The sequence below is a fragment of the Sturnus vulgaris genome, chromosome 31 (assembly GCF_052056855.1).
Source record: "Sturnus vulgaris isolate bStuVul1 chromosome 31, bStuVul1.hap1, whole genome shotgun sequence".
In the NCBI taxonomy this organism is placed as follows: Eukaryota; Metazoa; Chordata; class Aves; order Passeriformes; family Sturnidae; genus Sturnus; species Sturnus vulgaris.
In genome coordinates, this window is record NC_142273.1 from 4,632,304 (window position 1) to 4,651,661 (window position 19,358).

Below are 19,358 nucleotides of genomic sequence, written 5' to 3' on the forward strand. Positions count from 1 at the left end.
ATTTTCCCAAAATTCCCAAAAAAGTCCTAAAAATTCCCCCAAAATTCCCTAAAATTTTCACAAAAATCACTCGAAAATCCCTAAAATTTCCAAAAATATCCCTAAAAATTCCCCAAAAAATCCCAAACAATCAACCAATAAATCAACAAAAAAATTCCCCAAAATCTGATTTTTTTTTTTTTTTTTTTTCCCCCCCCAGGATTTGGAAAATCTCCGGAGGGAGCGGGACAAGGCCTTGCAGGTAAGGGGGGAAAGTCCATGAAAATCGACCCAAACATTCCCCAAACATTCCCGGAAATTCCTAAAAAATCAACCAAAAATAAGTAAAAAAAGTTCCCCCAAAATTTCCACAACAATCGACCAAAAAATTCCCAAACAATTCCCCCAAAAAATCTCAAAAAATCACCCCAAAATTCCCTTAAAATTCCCCCCAAAATCACCCAAAAATAAAAAAAAAATCCCCAAAATCTGATTTTTTTTTTTTTTTTTTTTTTTCCCCCCCAGGATTTGGAAAATCTCCGGAGGGAGCGGGATGAGGCCTTGCAGGTAAGGGGGGAAATTCCCCAAAAATTCCATAAAAATCAACCCAAACATTCCCCCAAATTCCCCAAAAATCAACCAAAAATAAATTTAAAAAGTTCCCCCAAAATTCACCAATATTTCCACAAAAATCGACCAAAAAATTCCCAAACAATTCCCCCAAAAAATCTCAAAAAATCACCCCAAAATTCCCTAAAAATTCCCCCCCAAATCACCCAAAAATAAAAAAAAAATTCCCCAAAATTCCTAAAAAATTCCTCAAAATTCCCTAAAAAAAAAATCTCAAAAACTCTCCAAAAGAAATCCCAAAAAATTCCCCAAAAAAATCAACCAAAAAATTCCCCAAAATATGATTTTTTTTTTTTTTTTTTTCCCTCCAGGATTTGGAAAATCTCCGGAGGGAGCATGACGAGGCCTTGCAGGTAAGGGGCAAATTCCCCAAAAATTCCATAAAAATCAACCCAAACATTCCCCAAAATTAAAAAAAAAAAAATCCACAACAAAATAGAAAAAAATTCCCCAAAATTTCCACAAAAATCAACCAAAAATTCAAAAAAATTCTCAGAAAATCACCCAAAAATTCCCCAAAAATAATGCCAAAAAAATCTCCCAAAAATTCCCCCAAATCCCCCCCTTCCCTGTGTTTTCCAGGCCCGGATTTCCCTGCAGTCGTCCCTCGAGGAGTCACAGCAGGCGCGGAAAGTTCTGGAATCTTCCCTGGAGGAATCCCAGGCCCTGAGGGAGAAATGGGAACAGCTCCAGGACAGAGTGGCTGAGCTGGAGGTACTGGGGAAAATCTGAAAAATATCAAAAAATCCCCAAACCCCCCCAAAACCCCAAAATCCCCGGAATTTGCCCCAAACCTCAGCCGAGCGGGCAGCCCTGGCCGGTTCTGAGCAGGAGCTGCAGCAGTGCCGGGAATCCCTCAAAAATCCTCCCCAAAAAATCCCCAACCCCCCCCCAAACCTCAAATTCCCCGAATTTCTCCTAAAATTCTCCCTCAGTCGGAGCGGGCGGCCCTGGCCGGTTCCGAGCAGGAGCTGCGGAAATCTCGCGATACTTTGGAGCGGCGCCTGAGGGAGGAGCGCGAGCAGCGGGAACGGCTCGGCCACGAGGTGAGGGCGGGAAAAAAAAACATAAAAAAAAAAACAACCCTGGAATTTTTACTGTAATTCTGAGGGTTTTTGTTTTAATGGAATTCTGGGGTTTTTTGTGGCATTTTGGGGGTTTTGTGGAGTTCTGGGGGGTTGAGGGAGTGTTGGGGTTTTTTTGGTGGAATTTTAGGGCTTCTTTTGTAGAATTTTGGGGATTTTTTTTTGGTGGAGTTCTGAGGTTTTTTATGGAATTTTAAGGGATTTTTAAATGGAATTTTAGAGTTTTTTTGTAGCTTTTTTTTTTGAGGAATTTTAGGGGTTTTTTTTTGAGGCATTTTAGGGTTTTTTTTTGTGGAATTTTAGGGCTTTTGGTGGAATTTTAGAATTTTTTTATGTAGAATTTTCAGGTTATTTTGTTGGAATTTTGGGCGGTTTTTGTGGAATTTTGAAGGGTCTTTTGTGGAATTTTGGGGGGTTTGTGTGGAATTTTGGGGATTTTTTTTCGATAATTTTCACTGAATTTTGTTTTTTTTTTTATGTGCAATTTCAGGAGATTTTTATGGAATTTTTTTGTGGAATTTTAGGGCTTTTTAAAAGGAATTTTGTGGGTTTTTGTGGAATTCTGTGGGGTTTTCATGGAATAAATGTTTTTTTTTGTGGAATTTTGATTTTTTTCACTTAATTTAGGGGGCATTTATTGTGGAATTCTGGGGGGTTTTTCCTGGATTTTTTTTTTTTTTTTTTTTTTTTCCTGGAATTTCAGGGTTTTTTTTCCCCTGGATTTTTGGGGATTATTTTAATGGATTTTTTTTTTAAATGGAATTCCAGTTTTTTCATGGAAGGAATTCTGCTTTTTTTTCCCCCTGAAATTCCTAGCTTTTCCAAAAAATTCTCTTTTTTTACACAGAAATTTGATTTTTTTTTCATGGAATTTCAGGATTTTTTCATGGAATTTGGGTTTTCTTTATGGAATTCTGGGTTTTTTTAATGGAATTTCAGGGTTTTTTCGTGGAATTTGAGGATTTTCCATGAAATTTTGGAATTCCTGATCCCAAAATTCCTTTTTTTTTTTTTCCCAGCTGGAGCAGATGACGACGGAATCCCAAAATTCTGTGGCCTCACTCCAATCCCAGCTGGAAAAATTCCAGGAAAAATCCCGGAGGGAACTGGAAAATTCCCAAAAAATCACCCAAGAACGAGAGGCAGAGGAGAAAAAATTCCAAGAAAAAATCGGGAAGCTGCAGGATGAGGTTGGTTGATTTTTAATCTCAAAATTTCAATCAAAAATAATAAAAAATAAGAATTTTTGGGGGGATTTTTAACCAAGTGTAAGATGAAAAATTGGGAATTTTGGGGGATTTTTTGGGGATTTTTTTGGGGAATTTTTGATCCTGAAATTTCAACCTAAAGAAAAAAAAAATTGGGAATTTTTTGGGGAATTTGGGGGAAATTTTGCTGAGTTTTTGGGAATTTTTTTGGAAATATTTTTGCTTATTTGTATTTCTCAGAACTTTTTTGTGAACTTTTTGATGGGAATTATTTTGAAATTTTTCATATTTTGGCAAATTTTATTTGCAATTTTTTTTTTTTTTTTTTTTTTTAATTTTAAATATATATATTTTTAAAATTTTTGTGGAATTCTGGGTATTTTTCCTGGCAGGTTTCCAGGCTGAAGGAGACAATGCAGGGAATTCAGGAGGAGAGGGATGGGATCCTGCTGGACAAGGAGCTGCAGCTGCAGAAATTCCAGGAGCTGCAGCAGGAGCTGGAAAATCAAAAACGAGCCCAGGAGGAGAGAGCTCGACATTCCAAGGCCCTGGAGGTGAGAATTCCTAAAAAAAAAAAAACCGAAAGAATGGGAATATTCATCAGGAAATTCATATTAAAATCATTAAAATGTCCCTGGAAGAACTGGGAAAAAAATTGTAAAATGCTCGGTAGGAATTAAAAAAAAAATTTCAGCGAAAAAATGTGATAAAATTCCTAGAAAATTCCCCCCAAAATTCCCATTCCTAATGAATTCCCACACCTCAAAAAAATTCCCAGAAAATTTAAAAAAAATTCCCAAAGTATTGCTAAAAAATGCACCCAAAAATTCCTCAAAAATGCCAAAAAATTCCCAAAAATTCCCCCCAAAATCCCCCAAAAAATCCTAAAAAATCCCCCCCCCCCAAAAATTCCAAGGAAATTCCCCCAAAAAATCCCAAAAATTCCAGAAAAATCCCCCCCAAATAAAAAAATTCCTCAGAAATTCCCCCAAATTCCTCAAAAATCCCAAAAAATTCCTCCACAACTCCCAAAAAAATCCCAAAAATTCCCCCCAAAATTTCCCAGAAATTCCCCCCCCAAAAAAATCACTCAAAAATTCCCCAAAAATTCCTCCAAATTTCCCCCCAAAATCCCACAAAAATCTCCAAAATTCCCAAAAAAACCCCTAAAAAATGCCAAAAACCCCCCCCCCCAAAACCTCCCTCAATTTTCCCCTTCCCCACCCCCCATCCCTTTCATTTGGGAATCCTGGGATTTTCCTGGAATGTCTTGGAATGTTCTGGAATTCCCAGGAGAAGTCGAAGCGCCTGGAGCTGGAGCTGGACGAGGAGCGGAACTCCCTGGAGCTGCTGGGGGACAGAGTGGCCCGGGGCAGGGAGCAGGTCAGAGCTGGGAATCCCGGGAATTCTGGGAATTTTAGGGGAGTTTTTGGCAAGTTTTCAGGGATTTTTTGAGGATTTTCGGTGAATTGGGGGGGAGTTTTTTTTGAGGATTTTTAGAGGATTTTTGGCAAATTGATGGAGATCCATGGAAAATCCATGGAAATCCATGGAAAATTCTAGAAAAGCCATGGAAAAAAAATGACAAATTGATGGAAATCCATGGAATTACCAGATTTTTTTTTTTTTTTTCTTGGCAGATTGAGCAGCTGAGGGCCGAGCTGCTCCAGGAGCGCTCGACCCGCCAGGACCTGGAATGTGACAAATCCTCCCTGGAGAGACAGGTGAGGGAAATGCAGGAAAATCCAGGAAAAGTCTGGGGAAATCCTGGGAAAAGCCTGGGGAAATTCCAGAAAAATCCTGGGAAATTCCAGGAAAATCCTGGGGAAAAGCCTCAGAAAAGCTCAAGAAAATCCTGGGGATAATCCTGGAGGAAATCCTGGGGAAAGACTGGGAAAAGCTTGGGAAAAGTCCTGCAAAACGCTCAGGAAAAGCCTGGGAAAAGCTCGAGAAAAATCCTGGGAAAATCCTGGAGAAATTCTGTAAAATTCCCTGGAAAATCCCAGTAAAACTCTGGGTTTGGTGTTTGTGTTTCAGCTGAAGGATCTGCGCTCGCAGCTGGAGCAGCTCCAGAGGAATTCCGGCAGCGGCCGCAGTTCCCAGCTGGAGGCACAGCTGGAGGAGCTCCAGGAGCAGCTCCGGGCTGAGGAGAGGTACAGGAGCAGATCCCAAATCCCAAAAATTCCCAAATCTCCAAATTCCCAAATTCCCATAATCCTATAATACCAAAATCCCAAATTCCCAAATCGCAAATCTCTCCAATCCCAGATCTCCAAAACCCCAAATTCCCAATTCCCATATTTCTCCAATCCAAATCCCCAAATCCCTAAATCCCAAATTTCTCCAATCTCAAATTCCCAAATTTCTTAGTCCCAAATTGCCAAGTCCCAAATTTTTCCAATTCCAAATTTCCCAGTCCCAATTTTTTCCAATCAAAAATCCCAAATTCCCAAATTTCTGCAATGCCAAAACCCAAATCTGCAACTTTCTCCATCCCAAATCCCCAAATCTTATTAAATTCAATTTAATTTAATTTCATTGACTGAAAATTAATTTTGCAGGGACAAGCACGCTGTGCTGCCATTGTGCCTTTAAAGGCCCTTTAAAAAATCCAAAAAAATTCTTAAAGAGCCCTTAAAAAAACATTTAAGACCCCTTTAACCCCCCCATAAACCTATCAATAAATTAATTTTAATTTAATTAACTGTAGTTAAGTGTAATTAATTGATTTTACTCAGAGAGAAAAGCACGCTGCTCTCGTCCAACCTTTAAAAACCCTTAAAAAATCCATAAAAACCCCCTTACCCCCCCCATAAATGGATCAATGAATTAACTGGGGCTTAATTAAGTGTAATTAATTAATTTTCAGGGAGAAGAGCTCCCTGCAGTCGTGCAGCCGGAAGCTGGAGCGGCGCCTGCAGGAGCTGCAGCTGCAGCTGGAGGAGGAGAGGCAGAGCAGCAACGGCCACAGGGAGCAGGTGGGGAGGGAGGAATCCCAGAAAAAACATGGAAAAATCGGGAAAAATGTGGGGGGAATTCAGGAAAAATATGGGAAAAATTTGGGGAAATATGGGGGGAATTCAGGAAAAATTTTGGGGAAGTCTGAGAAAAGAAAATTTGAGGGAAAACGTGGGGGAAATATGGGGGGAAATCTGGAAAAATACAGGGAAAATCTGGGAAAAATTTGGCATTGGGAATGGGAGTTGTTCAGGGTAAAATCTGGGAGATGTTTGGGGAAAATTCGGGGAAAATCTGGGAAAAATCTGAGGGAATCTGGGACTGGGAATGGGAGTTATTCAGGGAAAAATCTGGGGGAAAATCTGGGAAAATTATGGAAAAATCCGGGGAAAATCTGGGAAAAAAAGTGGGATTGGGAATGGGAGTTGTTCAGGGAAAAATGTGGGGAAAGTTTGGGGTAAATGTGGGGACTGAAGGGTGGGGATTGCAGCTGAGCCTGCGGGTGAAGGCGCTGAAGCGGCAGCTGGACGAGGCCGAGGAGGAAATCGAGCGCCTGGAAAACGCCCGGAAAAAATTCCAGAGGGAATTGGAGGAGCAGCAGGAGCTGAACGAGCAACTGCAGAGACGCCTGAAAAACAAGGAGAAGGAGGCCTGGTAAGGGAATTCCAGAGCGAAAATTCCCCAAAATTCTGTGGGAAAAGGGCCCCAAAATCCAAGGGGAAACGTCTCTAAAACCATGGAAAGGGTCCTAAGAATTCCATGGGAAAAGGAGACCTGGGAAGGGAATTCCAGAGAGAAAATTCCCCAAAATTCCGTGGGAAAATTCCCGAAATTCCATGAGAAAATTCCCTAAAAGCATGGAAAAGGTCCCAAAAGTTCCATGGGAAAGGAATTCCAGATGGAAAATCCCGGAAGTCCATGGAAAAGAGCTGGGAAGTCTGTGGGAAAAGGCTGGGAATTCCATGGAAAAAGGCTGGGAATTCTGTGGGAGAAGGATGGGAATTCCACGGAAAATGCCATAATCCCATGGGGAAGGGCAGGAATTCCCTGGAAAATCCCGGCATTCCATGGGAAACGCTGGCGTTGTCCCGCAGGCGCCGCGCCGTGGAGTCGGCGCCGAGCTCGGACGAGGAGCTCGGCTCGGCCGCCATCGCCTCCCTGCTGAGCCAGGCCAGGCTGCAGGCCAGCTCCTGCTGAGGGCAACGCCGGGAATGCCGGGAATGCCGGGCTGGAAGTGGCTCCAGCATCGCTCTGGGATCGGTTCCAGGATCAGCTTCCACCTGCTGAGGAACTTTGGGAATGCCGGAATCCCAGGAATTCTGGGAATGCCAGAACCAGGATCAGTTCCAGGATTGACTCTGGGATTGGTTCTAGGATTAGTCTTGACCTGGGATTGGCGCTGGGGTCACCCCAGGATCAGCCCCCACTGTGGATTCCCAGAAATTCCAGAATTCCCAGGAATTCCAGAGTCACGATTAAGTCCTGGCCTGGGATCATCTTCGGGATCGGTTCCAGGATTGATTCTGGGATCAGTCCTGGAATTCCAGCTGGGATCAGCCCTGGGATCAACCCCTTCCTGCCGATTCCTGGGAATTTGGGCTGGGATCAGTCCCAGAATTCCAGTGTGGATCAGCCCCAGGATCAGCCAAACCCTGGGATCAGTCCTGGCATTCCAGCCAGGGTCAGCCCCGGAATTCCAGCCAGGGTCAGCCCCGGAATTCCAGCCAGGATCAACCCCAGAATTCCAGCCAGGATCAGCCCCAGGATGCTCCATGGGAAAAAATTCCCAAATCCAGGACACAAAGGACAAATGGCTGGGACCTCCCTCTGGGAATTCCAGGAAATTCCAGGAGACACTTCAGAGGAATTCCAGGAATTTTGATTTCAAATCCCTTCCCTTGGGCTCTTCACCAAGGTGTTTGGAATAAAATCCAGCGGTTTGAGGGCAGCAGGGTCTGGAATTTTTGGGAATTCCGGGTGGGAAATTATTGGGAATTTTGGGGAATTCTCGGGAATTCTTGGGAGGGAATTCTTGGGAAATCTCAGGAATTTGTGGGGGGAATTTTTGGGAATTCTGAGTGGGAATTCTTAGCATTTCTCAGGTGCCACCCCCAGGAAGGGCGGTGCCAGCCCCCGCAGGTGCCACCCAGGTGTCGCCAGGTGTCCCCACCCAGTGCCCGGTGGCCCAAAGGTGCCACCCTTGATGTCACCATGTGGTCGCCACCCAGGAAGGGCGGTGCCAGTCCCCGCAGGTGCCACCCCAGGTGTCCCCACCCCTCCCGGTGCCACCCTTGGAGGTGCCCCCACCCCTCCCCACCCCGTGCCTCAGTTTCCCCCGAGCTTTGGGGACATTGCGGGGACAGGGAATATCCAATCCCAGGAAAATCCTCCAAAATTCCCTCATATTCCCAGAAATCCCAGCAAATTCCCGAAAGTTCTCTCAAATTCTCAGTTTTTATCCCAATTTAATCCAAATTTTACCCCAATTTTATTTCAGTTTTCCCCCACTTTAATCCCAATTTGATCCCAATTCCCCCGTCCCTCCCGATTTCATCCCAATTTTATCCCAATTTTCCCCCATTTTTATCCCCATTTCCCTCGCACATTTATCCCAGGTTTTCGCCGTTTTTATCCCAATTTTCCCTTTGGAGGCGTGGCCTCACCTCATCCCATCTTCGCCATAACCAAACATGGACATGCTGGGGGCGTGGTCTGACAGCTGTCAATCACAGTGATAGGCGTGTCCAAACTGGGCGTGGCCAATCAGCGGCGAGACTCACCCGCGCCGTTTTGAGGGTGTGGCCAATCAGCGCCGAGACTCGCCGTGAGGGGCGTGACCGAGGTGGGCGTGGCCACCTGCCTCAGGTGAGGCGGAAGCGGCGGCGGGGCCATGAACGGGCTCCAGGGCTGGGCCGCGCTCCCGGAAATCGCGGTAAGATCCCCCCCGAATTCCCAAAAAAATTCTTGGATTTTTCCCCCAAAAATTCCCGCATCTTCCTCCCAAAAACTTCCGGCAGGTCCCGCCAAAAAATTCCGGGATTTTCCTCTCAGAATTCCGCGATTTTCCCCTCAGGAATTCCCGGGCCTCTGCTTTGTTTCTTCCGGGAACTCCCTGAAGTTTTTTGTTTTGGTTTTTTTTTTTTTTTTTTCTTTGGAATTGTCGGAAATTCCCGGATTTCCCCCCCCCCCCCTAAAAAATTCTGGGATTTCTTCCCTAAAAACTTCGGGATTCTTTTCCTGAAGTTCTTGGATCCCCTTCCCAAAATTCCCGGGTTTCTCTTTTCCCGAATTCCCGGAACTCTCGGGATTTTCCCGCCCTACTGGGAGGAGTTTGGGGATCCTAAATACCTTCGGAATTCCCAAATCCTTCCCAAAATTCCCAAATTTTCCCCCAGGACCCCTCCCCAAAATTCCCTCGAGTTCCTCCTGTCCCAAATTCCCGAAATTCCCGGAATTTTTTCCCTTCCTGGAACCACTTTGAGGGATCCCAAATCCCTTTGGAATTCCCGGATACTCCCAAAAATTCCCAAATTTTCCCCAAAATTCCCAAATTTTTCCCCAAATCCCCCCAGGACCCCTCCCCAAAATGCCCACTTTTCTCTCCTATCCCAATTTCCCGAAATTCCTGGAATTTTTTCCACTTCCTGGGGTGACTTTTGGGGATCCCAAATCCCGTTGGAATTCCTAAATCCCTCCCCAGAATTCCAACATTTTCCCCAAAATTCAAACTTTTCCAATTTTTTTGGGAAATTTTGGGAATTCCCAGCGATCACAAAAATGAGAAATATCCCTCTGGAGAAAATCCCAGAATTTCCACAATCTATTTAAAAAAAAAAAAAAAAAAAGGGATTTTTGGGATTTGAGGCCCCCAAAATTCCCAAATTTTCCAGGATTTGGGGCAGGGTTGGATTTTTGGGATTCCCCATTCCAGGATTTTCCAAAAAAAAAAAAAATTTCCTTTGGAATGATGGCAAAAACTTTGGAAAAAATCAACTTGGGAAAAAAAAACGGGAAAACTCAAATTTTGGGAATTTTGGGGAGGGGTCCTGAGGGAATTTTGAGGGAAAATTTGGGAATTTTGAGGAAAAATTTGGGGGTTGGGATTTTTTGCCATTTGCACAAATTTGAGAATGAAAATTTGCGAATTTTGGGAATTTTCGGGAATTTTCCCAGCAGGAGCTGAGCATGAGGAGCCCCCTGGAATTCCTAGAATTCCCAGAATTTCCCAGCCTGGAAAACTCTCCTGGATCCCTGGAAAATTCCAGAGGGAGCCCCAAACCCACCTGGAATCCCGAGGTGAGTCTTGGAATTTTTGGAAAATTAAAAAAAAAATTCTGGATCTGACATTGCTGGATTTTTCCTGGTTTTTTTTCTCATTTTTTTCTGGATTTATCCCAATTTTTTCCTGTTTTTTTTTTCTGGATTTATCCCAAATTTTTCCTGGACTTTTTCCCATTTTTCCTTGGATTTATCCCAGCTTTCTATGAGATTTTTCTTGGATTTTTCCTAGATTTATTCCAAATTCTTATGGGATTTTTAGTGGATTTTTCCAATATTTTTCCTAAATTTATCCTGGAATTATCCCATATTTTGGGGGGGATTTTTCCAGGATTTTTCCAGGATTTATCCCAAATTTTTATGGGATATTTCCTGGATTTTTTTCCAAATTTTCTCCAGATTTTTCCTGGATTTTTTTTTTTCTAGATTTTTTCCAGGATTTATCCCAAATTTTTCCTGGATTTATCTTGGATTATTCCTGGATTTTTTTTAGATTTTTTTCCAGATTTCCCCTGTTTTTACCCCAGTTTTTCCCAGTTTTTATCCCAGTTTTTCCCTGTTTTTACCCAGTTTTTCCCAGTTTTTATCCAGTTTTTCCCTGTTTTTATCCCATTTTTTCCCAGTTTTTATCCCAATTTTTCCCTGTTTTTATCCCATTGTTTCCCTGTTTTTTCCCAGTTTTATCCCATTTTTTCCTAGTTTTTATCCCAGTTTTTCCCTGTTTTTATCCCATTTTTTCCCTGTTTTTTTTTTCCCAGGAATTGGCTCCGGTTCTGAGGCTGTGCCGGCCCCGAGACCCCCCTGGGGAGCCCCGGCCCAAGGAGAGGGTGAGGAAAAAAAAATGGGAATTCTGGGGAAAGAATGGGAATTGTGGGAGGAAAAACAAATAACTTTTTGGGGAAAAATGGGAATTTTGGGGGGAAAAATGGGAATTTTGGAACAAAAATGGAATTTTTTGGGGGGGGGAATGGGAATTTTTCCCGCAAATCCCAATTCTGGATTTTCCCTGGAATTTTTTTTTTCCAAAATTCCATTTTTTCCCCCAGCCTGTAGGCAGAGCCTTTGCCATGGTGGCCAAAAGATCCGATGGAATTCCCTGACCTCAGAATGTGTCAAATCCAAGGATGGGGACGAGAGATCATCAAGGTACAATTCCCAAAAGATTCCACAAAAAGTCCAAAAAAAAAATTGCACAAAAATTCCAAAACATTGCACAAAAATTCTGCGAAAATTCCACAAAAAAATTCCTTAAAATTCGCCAATTTTGGCCTTGGAATGTGTCAAATCCAAGGATGGGGATGAGGAGATCACCAAGGTACAATTCCCAAAAAATTCCACCAAAAATTCACAGAAATTCCCCAAAAAATTCCCAAAAAATTGCACAAAAAAATCCCCAAATTCCACAAAAACTCCCCCAAAAATTCCACAGAAATTTCCAAAAGATTCCACAAAAATCCCATAGCAAATTCCACAGAAATTCCCAAAGAATCCCCCAAAATTCCACCAAAAATTCCCACAAAATTCTACATAATTCCCCTTAAAATTGCACCAAAAATTGCACTAAAATAGCACCAAGAAATCCCCAATATTCCACAAAATTTCCCAGAAAATCTCCCAAAAAATTCACAAAAATTCCAACAAAATTCCACAAAAATTCCAGCAAAATTGACCTCGAATTTCCCCCAAATTCCCACAAAATTTCCCCCAAATTCCCTAAAAATTCCCCCCAAAAACCCCACAATATTCCACCTAAAATTCCCCACAAATTCCCCAAAATTCTCTCAAATTGTCCAAAAATTAAAAAAAAAACCCCTCTCTCCAAAATTCCCCTAAAATTCCAGCAAAATTTCACGGGTGGAAAATTCCCCAAAAACCCCCGAGGTCCCCAAAATTATTTTAATTTCTAAATTTTTTATTCCAGGTTTATCTCAAGGCTCGCGCCGAGCACGAGGAGCCGGTGACGCAGCTCAAGAGCGAAGTGCGGCACATCCAGGAGGTGAAATTCCAGAATTTCCATGGAATTCCCAAAAAAATTCCACGGAATTCTGAAAAGTTCCCGGGTTTTCCTACAAAACTCCTAAAAATATCCACAAAATTCTGGCAAAATTCTGCAAATTTTGGACCAAAATTCCAAAAAATTAAAAAAAAAAATTCCTCAAAATTCCTCCAAAATCCCTTCAAAACTCCTGCAATTTTTTTCCCCAAATTCCTGCAAAATTGCCCTCAAAATTCCCTCAAATCTCCTCCCAAAAATTCCACGGAATTCCCCCCAAAATTCCCCAAACATTCCCCTAAATTCCCTAAAATTCTGCTCTAAAAAATTCCCAAATTCCTTGAAAATCCCAATTCTTCCATTTTTAATTTCATTTAATTTGCTTGTTCCCCATTTTTATTTCTATTTATTCCCTTTTTTTTGCCTTCTCCTTCATCCCAAAAACTCCTACATTTTTGAAAAATTCCCTAAATTAAAAAAAAAAAAAATCCCAAATTTTTCTTTTTTTTTTTCTTATTTTTTCCAGGCTGGGAGCGCCCTCAAAAAACTCCGGGAAGATTTGAGCACCAAACTCCAGACTCAGCCAGAATTCCAGGAATTCCAAGAATTCCAGGAATTTCAGGATTTCGGGAATTTCAGGAGCGCTCGGAGGTAAAAAAAAAATAAATTGGGAATTACCAAAATTCCCGATTTTTGGGTGGAAAAAATGGGGAAAAATTCCAATTTTTTGGGTGGAAAAATTCTCATTTTTGGGATAGACAAAATTGGAAAACTCCCAAATTTTGGGTGGAAAAACAGGAAATTTCCCACTTTTGGGGTAGAAAAGGGGGAGAAATTCCAATTTTTGGGATATTTGGGGCCTTTTGGGGCCATTTTTGTCAATTTTGGGACATTGGGGCCATTTTTGGATATTTTGGGTGAATTTTGGGTCGTTTGGGGTGAATTTCGGGTGGTTTTGGGTGAATTTTGGGTGAATTTTGTCCCTCCCACAGGAGGAGGCCCCGTGGCTCCTGCGGAGGCTCCAGGAGGCCGAGAAGCGGCACCAGCAGGAGCGGGAGAGCCTCGAGGTGAGCCCGGAATTCCCAAAAATTCCCGGAACTCCACCCCAATCCCGCCCAAATCCCGGAATTCCAGAGGGGATTTTTCCCCAAAATTTGGGATTTTTGGGAGCGTTTTGCCCAAATTTTGGAGTTTTTAAGGAGAGTTTTGTCCGAATTTGGGGACCTGAAGCAGAATTTTTGGGAATTTCACCAAATTTGGGAATCTTGGGAATTAAGTCTTGGATTTTGAGGGAACTTTGTCCAAATTTGGGAATTTTTAGGATAAAATTTCATCCCAATCCAGGATTTTTGGGGGGGGGGGTGGGAATTTGCAATTCCTGGATTTTCTGTGAGATGCCTGCCCAGGGATGATCCCAGGATCCCATTCCTGCATTTTATTGAGAGATTCCCCTGGAATTCCAGGATCCCATTCCCAGATTTCTTTGAGGGTTTCGCCTGGAATTCTCAGGATCCCATTCCCAGATTTTTTGGTGGGTTCTCCATGGAATTCCCAGTTTTTTTCCGGGATGCTTCCGGAAGTCCGGGATCCTTTCCCAGGGTTATATTTGGATTCCCGTATCCCATTCCGGGTGTTTTTTGGGATTCCCGTGGGATTCCCGTATCCCATTCCCGGTTTTTCCTGTTGCAGCGGGCGCTGGCGCGGTGCCGGGACGAGGCCGGCGCTCGGAGCGCGGGCGGCGCCGGGCGGAGCAGGAGAAGGAGCAGCTGCAGAGGAGCCTGGACGGGACCCAGAGGGTCCGGAGGAGATGGGGGTTTGGGATCCGAGGGGATTTGGATCATGGGATTGAGAGGTTTGGAATGAGGGGGGATTTGGGAGGGGGGGATTTGGGGTCGGGATCAGGTGTTTTGGGATGGGGATCAGGGCATTTGGGATGGGGTATTTGGGGTCCCTGAAGGCGCGGGATTCCCGAATTCCCGGATTCCTGCAGGAGCTGCGGGAGCTGCAGGCCCGGCTGGAGTCGGGCAGGCGGAGCTCGAGCGGCTCCGGGCGGCCGAGGGGGAGAGAGCGGCACAGCGGGAACGGTGAGACAGCGGGATGGGGGCAGGAATGGTGGGAATTAATGATGGGAATGAAGGGTGGGAATGAATGGGAATGCTGGGAATGAATGATGGGAATGCTGGAATGGTGGGAATGAATGATGGTAATGATGGGAATGTATGATGGGAATGGTGGGAATGAATGGTGGAAACGAATGATGGGAACCTAATACCAAAATCCCGGGAATGGAGAAATCTGGGAATGAGAATCCTGGGAATGCCAAAATCCTAGGAATGCTGAAATTTGGGAATCCTGAAACCAGGGATTCTGAAATCTGGGAATGCCAGAATTCGGGAATGGGAATCCTGAGAATGCTGGAACTTGGAAATCTGGGAATGGGAATTCTGGAATTTGGGAATGCTGAAATTCCAGGAATCCTGAAATGTGGGGATTCTGAAATCAGGGAATGCCGGAATTCAGGAATGCTGAATTCCCTGGAATGTTGAAAGTCTGGGAATGAGAATTTTTTTTATTTTTTTGGATGTGACCATTCCTGGGCTGGTTTTGGGGTAGAAATTCCAGGATTTTTTTGAACTGAACATTCCCTTTTTTTTTAAAAAAAAAAATATTTTAATTTTTTCAATTTTATTTTTTAATTGTTTTTTTTTATGTGACCATTCCCAGGCTAGTTTGGGGCTAGAAATTCCAGAATTTTTTTGGACAGTTCCAGATTTTTTGAACTGTACATTCCTTTTTTTTTTATTTATTTATTTTTAAAATTTATTTAAATTTCATTTTTAAATTTTTTTTGTGACATAAATTCCAGGATTTTTTGGGGGCATTCCCGATATTTTTTTTTTTTTTTTTTTTTTTTTTTTTCCCCAGCTCATCCCAGCTGGAGAAGGAGGTGGCAACGCTGAGGGAGAAAATTCATCACCTGGACGACATGCTGAAGAGCCAGCAGAGGAAAGTGCGGCACATGATCGAGCAGGTGGGGAAAAACGGGAATAAAAATGGGGGGGAAAAAAACGGGAAAAAATCCGGAGGAAAATGGGAAAAAATTCGGGAAAAAAGGGAAAAAACGAGAAAAATGGGGGGCAAAAATGGAGATAAAATCCAGGGAAAATGGGGAAAAATCCGGGGAAAAAAACCCGGGAAAAATGGGGAAAAAAAACCCGGAAAAAATCTGGGAAAAAATGGGAAAATCCTGGGAAAAGTGGGGGGAACCTGGGAATGTACCAATGTGGGGATTTGTGCTGCAGCTGCAGAATTCCAAGAGCGTGATCCAGAAAAAGGAGGCGGCGCTGCAGGAGCTGCAGGAGCGCGTCTCCTACCTGGAGGCCGAGGTGGGGCCTGGAATTCTGGGAATTTTGGGAATTTTTTGGGCATTTTTTCCTTCCTTTTTGCCTTTTTTCCCGTCCATTTTCCCACATTTTTTCCTCATTTTTTTTTCTCCATTTTCCCACATTTTCCCTTCTCTCTTCCCGTATTTTTTCCTCATTTTTCCTTCCCTATTCCCACATTTTTCCCCTCCCTTTTTCCCTTTTTTTCCTCTCCCTTTTCCCAAATTTTCCATCCATTTTCCCTCCCTCTTGCCACATTTTTTCCACATTTTTTTCTCATTTTTCCTTCCCTTTTCCCATTTTTTTTCCCTCCTTTTCCCCACATTTTCCCCTCTTTTTCCCACATTTTTCCCTCCCTGTTCCCATTTTTTTTCTCACATTTTCCCTCCTTTCTTTCCCTTTTTTTTCTTCCTCTTCCCACATTTCCCCCTCCCTTTTCCCACATATTTTTCCCATTTTTTTCCTCCACTTTCCCCGTTTTTCCCCCCATTTTTCCCGGATTTCCCCAATCCCTGTTTCATTCCCAGAACCTGGAGATGCACGATCGCATCGAGCACTTGATCGAGGCCCAGGTGAGCCCCGGGGGCGGGGCCAGGGCCCGGTCCAAATCCGACACCGGGGCCAGGTACGGGAATAACGGGAATATAACGGGATTGGAATAACGGGAATTTAACGGCAATTTAACGGGAATAATGTGATTTGGGGGCAGGAATTTGGGGATTTGGGTTGGGAATTCCAGGAATTTGGGATGGGAATAACGGGAATTCAAGGATGGATGGGAATTCCAAGAATTCCCAGATTTCCGGGTGGGAATGTCAAGATTTGGGATTTGGGACAGGAAAGTTGGGAATTCCAGGAATTGGGGTCAGGAATGTCAGCATTTGGGAATGCTGGGATTTGGGAATGAATTTTGGGGATGAATTTTGGGATTTTCTTTGGGATTTGGGTGAACTCCTGGATTTTGGGAATTCTTTTCTGGATTTCAGAACCAAATTCCAGAATTTTCCTCTTCCGCCTTTGAGAATAATTTAATTACTTTAATTAATTTAAATAATTTAATTAATTTCAACTCCGTCATTTTTCCTCATTTCCATTCTGTTTTTTTCCTTTCCAAAAACACTTTTCCAGGATTTTTTTCCACTAAAAATTCCCAATTTATTTTTTTTTTTTCCAGCAAACGCCTCCAGGGCCCAAAGCCACTGCCTCTGATCCGAGTGGTGGAAACCTGAATTTTGGGAATTCTCTGGAAGTTTGGGAATTCTCTGGAATTTTGGGGATTCTCTGGAATTTCCTCCCCCAACCCCAAAAATTCCCGAAAAATTCCATTTTGTCCCACAGAATTCCATGTTTTCCCCCCGAAAAAATTCCATTAATTCTCCCCAGAATTTCCATTATTTTTTTCCCAAAAATTTTCACGAAATTTCCCATAGAATTCCATACTTTTCCCAAAAGAACTCCTTTAATTTCCCCCAAAACTCCACATTTAAAATAAAAAAAATCCAGTTTTTTTTTCACAGAATTCCAGGGTTTTTTTTCCCATAATTCCGTTTTCCCCACAGAATTCCATGAATTTCCCAAATATTCCACATTTTCCCAAAAACACTCCATTAATTTTCTATAGAATTCCATGTTTCACCCCCCCCTCCCAAATTCCATATTTTTTTTAAAGGTCCATGTTTTCCTCAAAAGAATTCCATTAATTAAAAAAAATTACATATTTTTCCAAAAAAATTCCATTTTTTTCCCCCATAATTCCATATTTTTCTCACACAATTCCACATTTTTCCCAAAATTCCCGCTGGAATTCCCAAAAAATTCCTCTTTTTTTTTTCCCTCTATTTATTTCCGTGCATTCCCGGAGTTTCCTGGTGAGGTGTGGGATGGGCACAGGTTGGAATTCCCAAAATTCCCCAAAAAATTTCCCCAAAAATTCCCCCCAAAATTCCCAAAATCACGACCCAGGACTGCCCCGATCCCAACCTTTGACCCCTCGTGATTCCCGGGAATTCCCAAATTCCTGGATTTTCGTATTAAAAAAAAAATTAAAAATAAAAATTAAAAATCAAAAAGATTTCCTTTGATTTAAATTTTGGGGGGATTTGGGGAATTTTGGGGGGAATTTTTTTGGATTTCTGGGGAATTTTTGGGGGGATTTTGGGGGGATTTTTTGGGGGGATTTTTTTTTGAATTTTTGGGAATTAGGGGGGATTTTTTCTGGGGATTTTTGGGGGGAGTTTTGGGGTTTCTTGAGATATTTTTGGGATTTTTTTGGGGAGATTTTTGGGATTTTTCAGGACATTTTGGAAATTTCTTGGAGAATTTTTTTGGATATTTTTGGGGAATTTTTAGGGTTTTTTAGGGCAGTTTTGGGGGGATTTTTTGGAAATTTTGGGGGAGAATTTTGGGATTTTTCAGGCGATTTTGGGGAATTTTGGGGGACATTTTTTGTGGATTTTTTGGGGAGATTTTGGGGCGATTTTTGGGGGAATTTTTGGGGATTTTTGGGGGAATTTTTTTAAATCTCCAATACTTTAATTATCATCTCCAACACTTTGATTGTTGACATTTTGTTATTATTAAAAACTTACTATTAAATTTAATCTTGTTGCTTGATAAATTGGAAAAAAATAGAACATAATTCAGAACACGATCCCAGTCCCTGACCCGATCCTGGTTCCCGATCCTGGTCCCTGATCCCGGTTCTGTCCATCTGACTTCCGGTCATGGCGGCCGAGACCCCACCCCCCCATTGGTGGGGGTGAGGGAGACCTCGACCCCCCCCCAGGACCCCCCAAACCCCTAAAACCCCTCAGAACCCTCAGCAATGCACCCGGAACACGAGTGCCAATCGATTAGATTGGTGAACGATTGCCAATGCCTGCCCATCAATTGGATTGGCGATCGATTGCTCGCGACTGCCGATCGATTGCCAATGCCTGCCGATCGATTAGCTCGGTGATCGATTCCTGACGCCTGCCGATCGATTAGCTCGGCGATCGATTGCTCATGCCTGCCGATCGATTATATCGGCGATCGATTGCTCATGCCTGCCGATCGATTAGATCGGCGATCGATTGCTCATGCCTGCCCGATCGATTATATCGGCGATCGATTGCTCATGCCTGCCGATCGATTAGATCGACGATCGATTGATCGCGCCTGCCGATCGATTAGCTCGGCGATCGATTGCTCATGCCTGCCGATCGATTAGATCGGCGATCGATTGCTAATGCCTGTCGATCGATTATATCGGCGTTCGATTGATCGCGCCTGCCGATCGATTAGATCGGCGATCGATTGCTAATGCCTGTCGATCGATTATATCGGCGTTCGATTGATCGCGCCTGCCGATCGATTATATCGGCGATCGATTGCTCATGCCTGCCGATCGATTAGATCGGCGATCGATTGCTCGCGCCTGCCGATCGATTAGCTCGGCGATCGATTGCTAATGCCTGCCGATCGATTAGCTCGGCGATCGATTGCTGATGCCTGCCGATCGATTTGATCGGCGATCGATTGCTAATGCCTGCCGATCGATTAGATCGGCGATCGATTGCTCATGCCTGTCGATCGATTAGCTCGGCGATCGATTGCTCATGCCTGCCGATCGATTAGATCGGCGATCGATTGCTCATGCCTGCCGATCGATTATATCGGCGATCGATTGATCATGCCTGCCGATCGATTAGATCGGCGATCGATTGCTCATGCCTGCCGATCGATTAGATCGGCCATCGATTGCTCATGCCTGCCGATCGATTAGATCGGCCATCGATTGCTCATGCCTGTCGATCGATTAGCTCGGCGATCGATTGCTAATGCCTGCCGATCGATTATATCG

General features: G+C 43.3%; 2 protein-coding genes across 3 annotated transcripts in view; both read left to right on the forward strand.

The window, feature by feature from the left end:
* CGN (cingulin) overlaps positions 1–7,808 on the forward strand; it is a gene marked incomplete in the record, with an annotated part of 10,634 nt that extends 2,826 nt beyond the window's left edge. The window contains 13 exon segments of the mRNA XM_088181074.1: positions 200–241; positions 505–546; positions 921–962; positions 1,192–1,323; positions 1,545–1,655; positions 2,714–2,884; positions 3,295–3,456; positions 4,196–4,285; positions 4,543–4,626; positions 4,940–5,055; positions 5,772–5,880; positions 6,351–6,514; positions 6,955–7,808. Coding sequence (XP_088037200.1) covers positions 200–241; positions 505–546; positions 921–962; positions 1,192–1,323; positions 1,545–1,655; positions 2,714–2,884; positions 3,295–3,456; positions 4,196–4,285; positions 4,543–4,626; positions 4,940–5,055; positions 5,772–5,880; positions 6,351–6,514; positions 6,955–7,057 — 1,368 coding nt within the window.
* Positions 7,638–18,114, forward strand: TUFT1 (tuftelin 1). 2 transcript variants are annotated; one of them, XM_088181075.1, is made up of 14 exons: positions 7,638–7,775; positions 8,593–8,792; positions 10,037–10,156; positions 10,897–10,965; positions 11,185–11,284; positions 12,060–12,134; positions 12,658–12,782; positions 13,124–13,198; positions 13,821–13,927; positions 14,122–14,215; positions 15,057–15,162; positions 15,434–15,517; positions 16,042–16,139; positions 16,689–18,114. In XM_088181075.1, the coding sequence occupies exons 5-14, from the start codon at positions 11,225–11,227 to the stop codon at positions 16,741–16,743; spliced, it is 879 nt and encodes a 292-aa protein (XP_088037201.1). In that variant the 5' UTR covers positions 7,638–7,775; positions 8,593–8,792; positions 10,037–10,156; positions 10,897–10,965; positions 11,185–11,224; the 3' UTR covers positions 16,744–18,114. The 2 variants fall into 2 exon arrangements, with proteins under 2 accessions (XP_088037201.1, XP_088037203.1); XM_088181077.1 differs by lacking the exon at positions 15,434–15,517.
* Positions 18,115–19,358: the final 1,244 nt, after the last annotated feature.

Bases quoted from the DNA above. Each gene is read 5' to 3' on its own strand.
- TUFT1 (XM_088181075.1), top strand. From the start codon at position 11,225: ATGGAATTCCCTGACCTCAGAATGTGTCAAATCCAAGGATGGGGACGA. The intron at 11,285-12,059 runs GTACAATTCCCA...TTTTTATTCCAG, and splicing joins GGGGACGAGAGATCATCAAG to GTTTATCTCAAGGCTCGCGC. The intron at 15,518-16,041 runs GTGGGGCCTGGA...TTTCATTCCCAG, and splicing joins TCTCCTACCTGGAGGCCGAG to AACCTGGAGATGCACGATCG.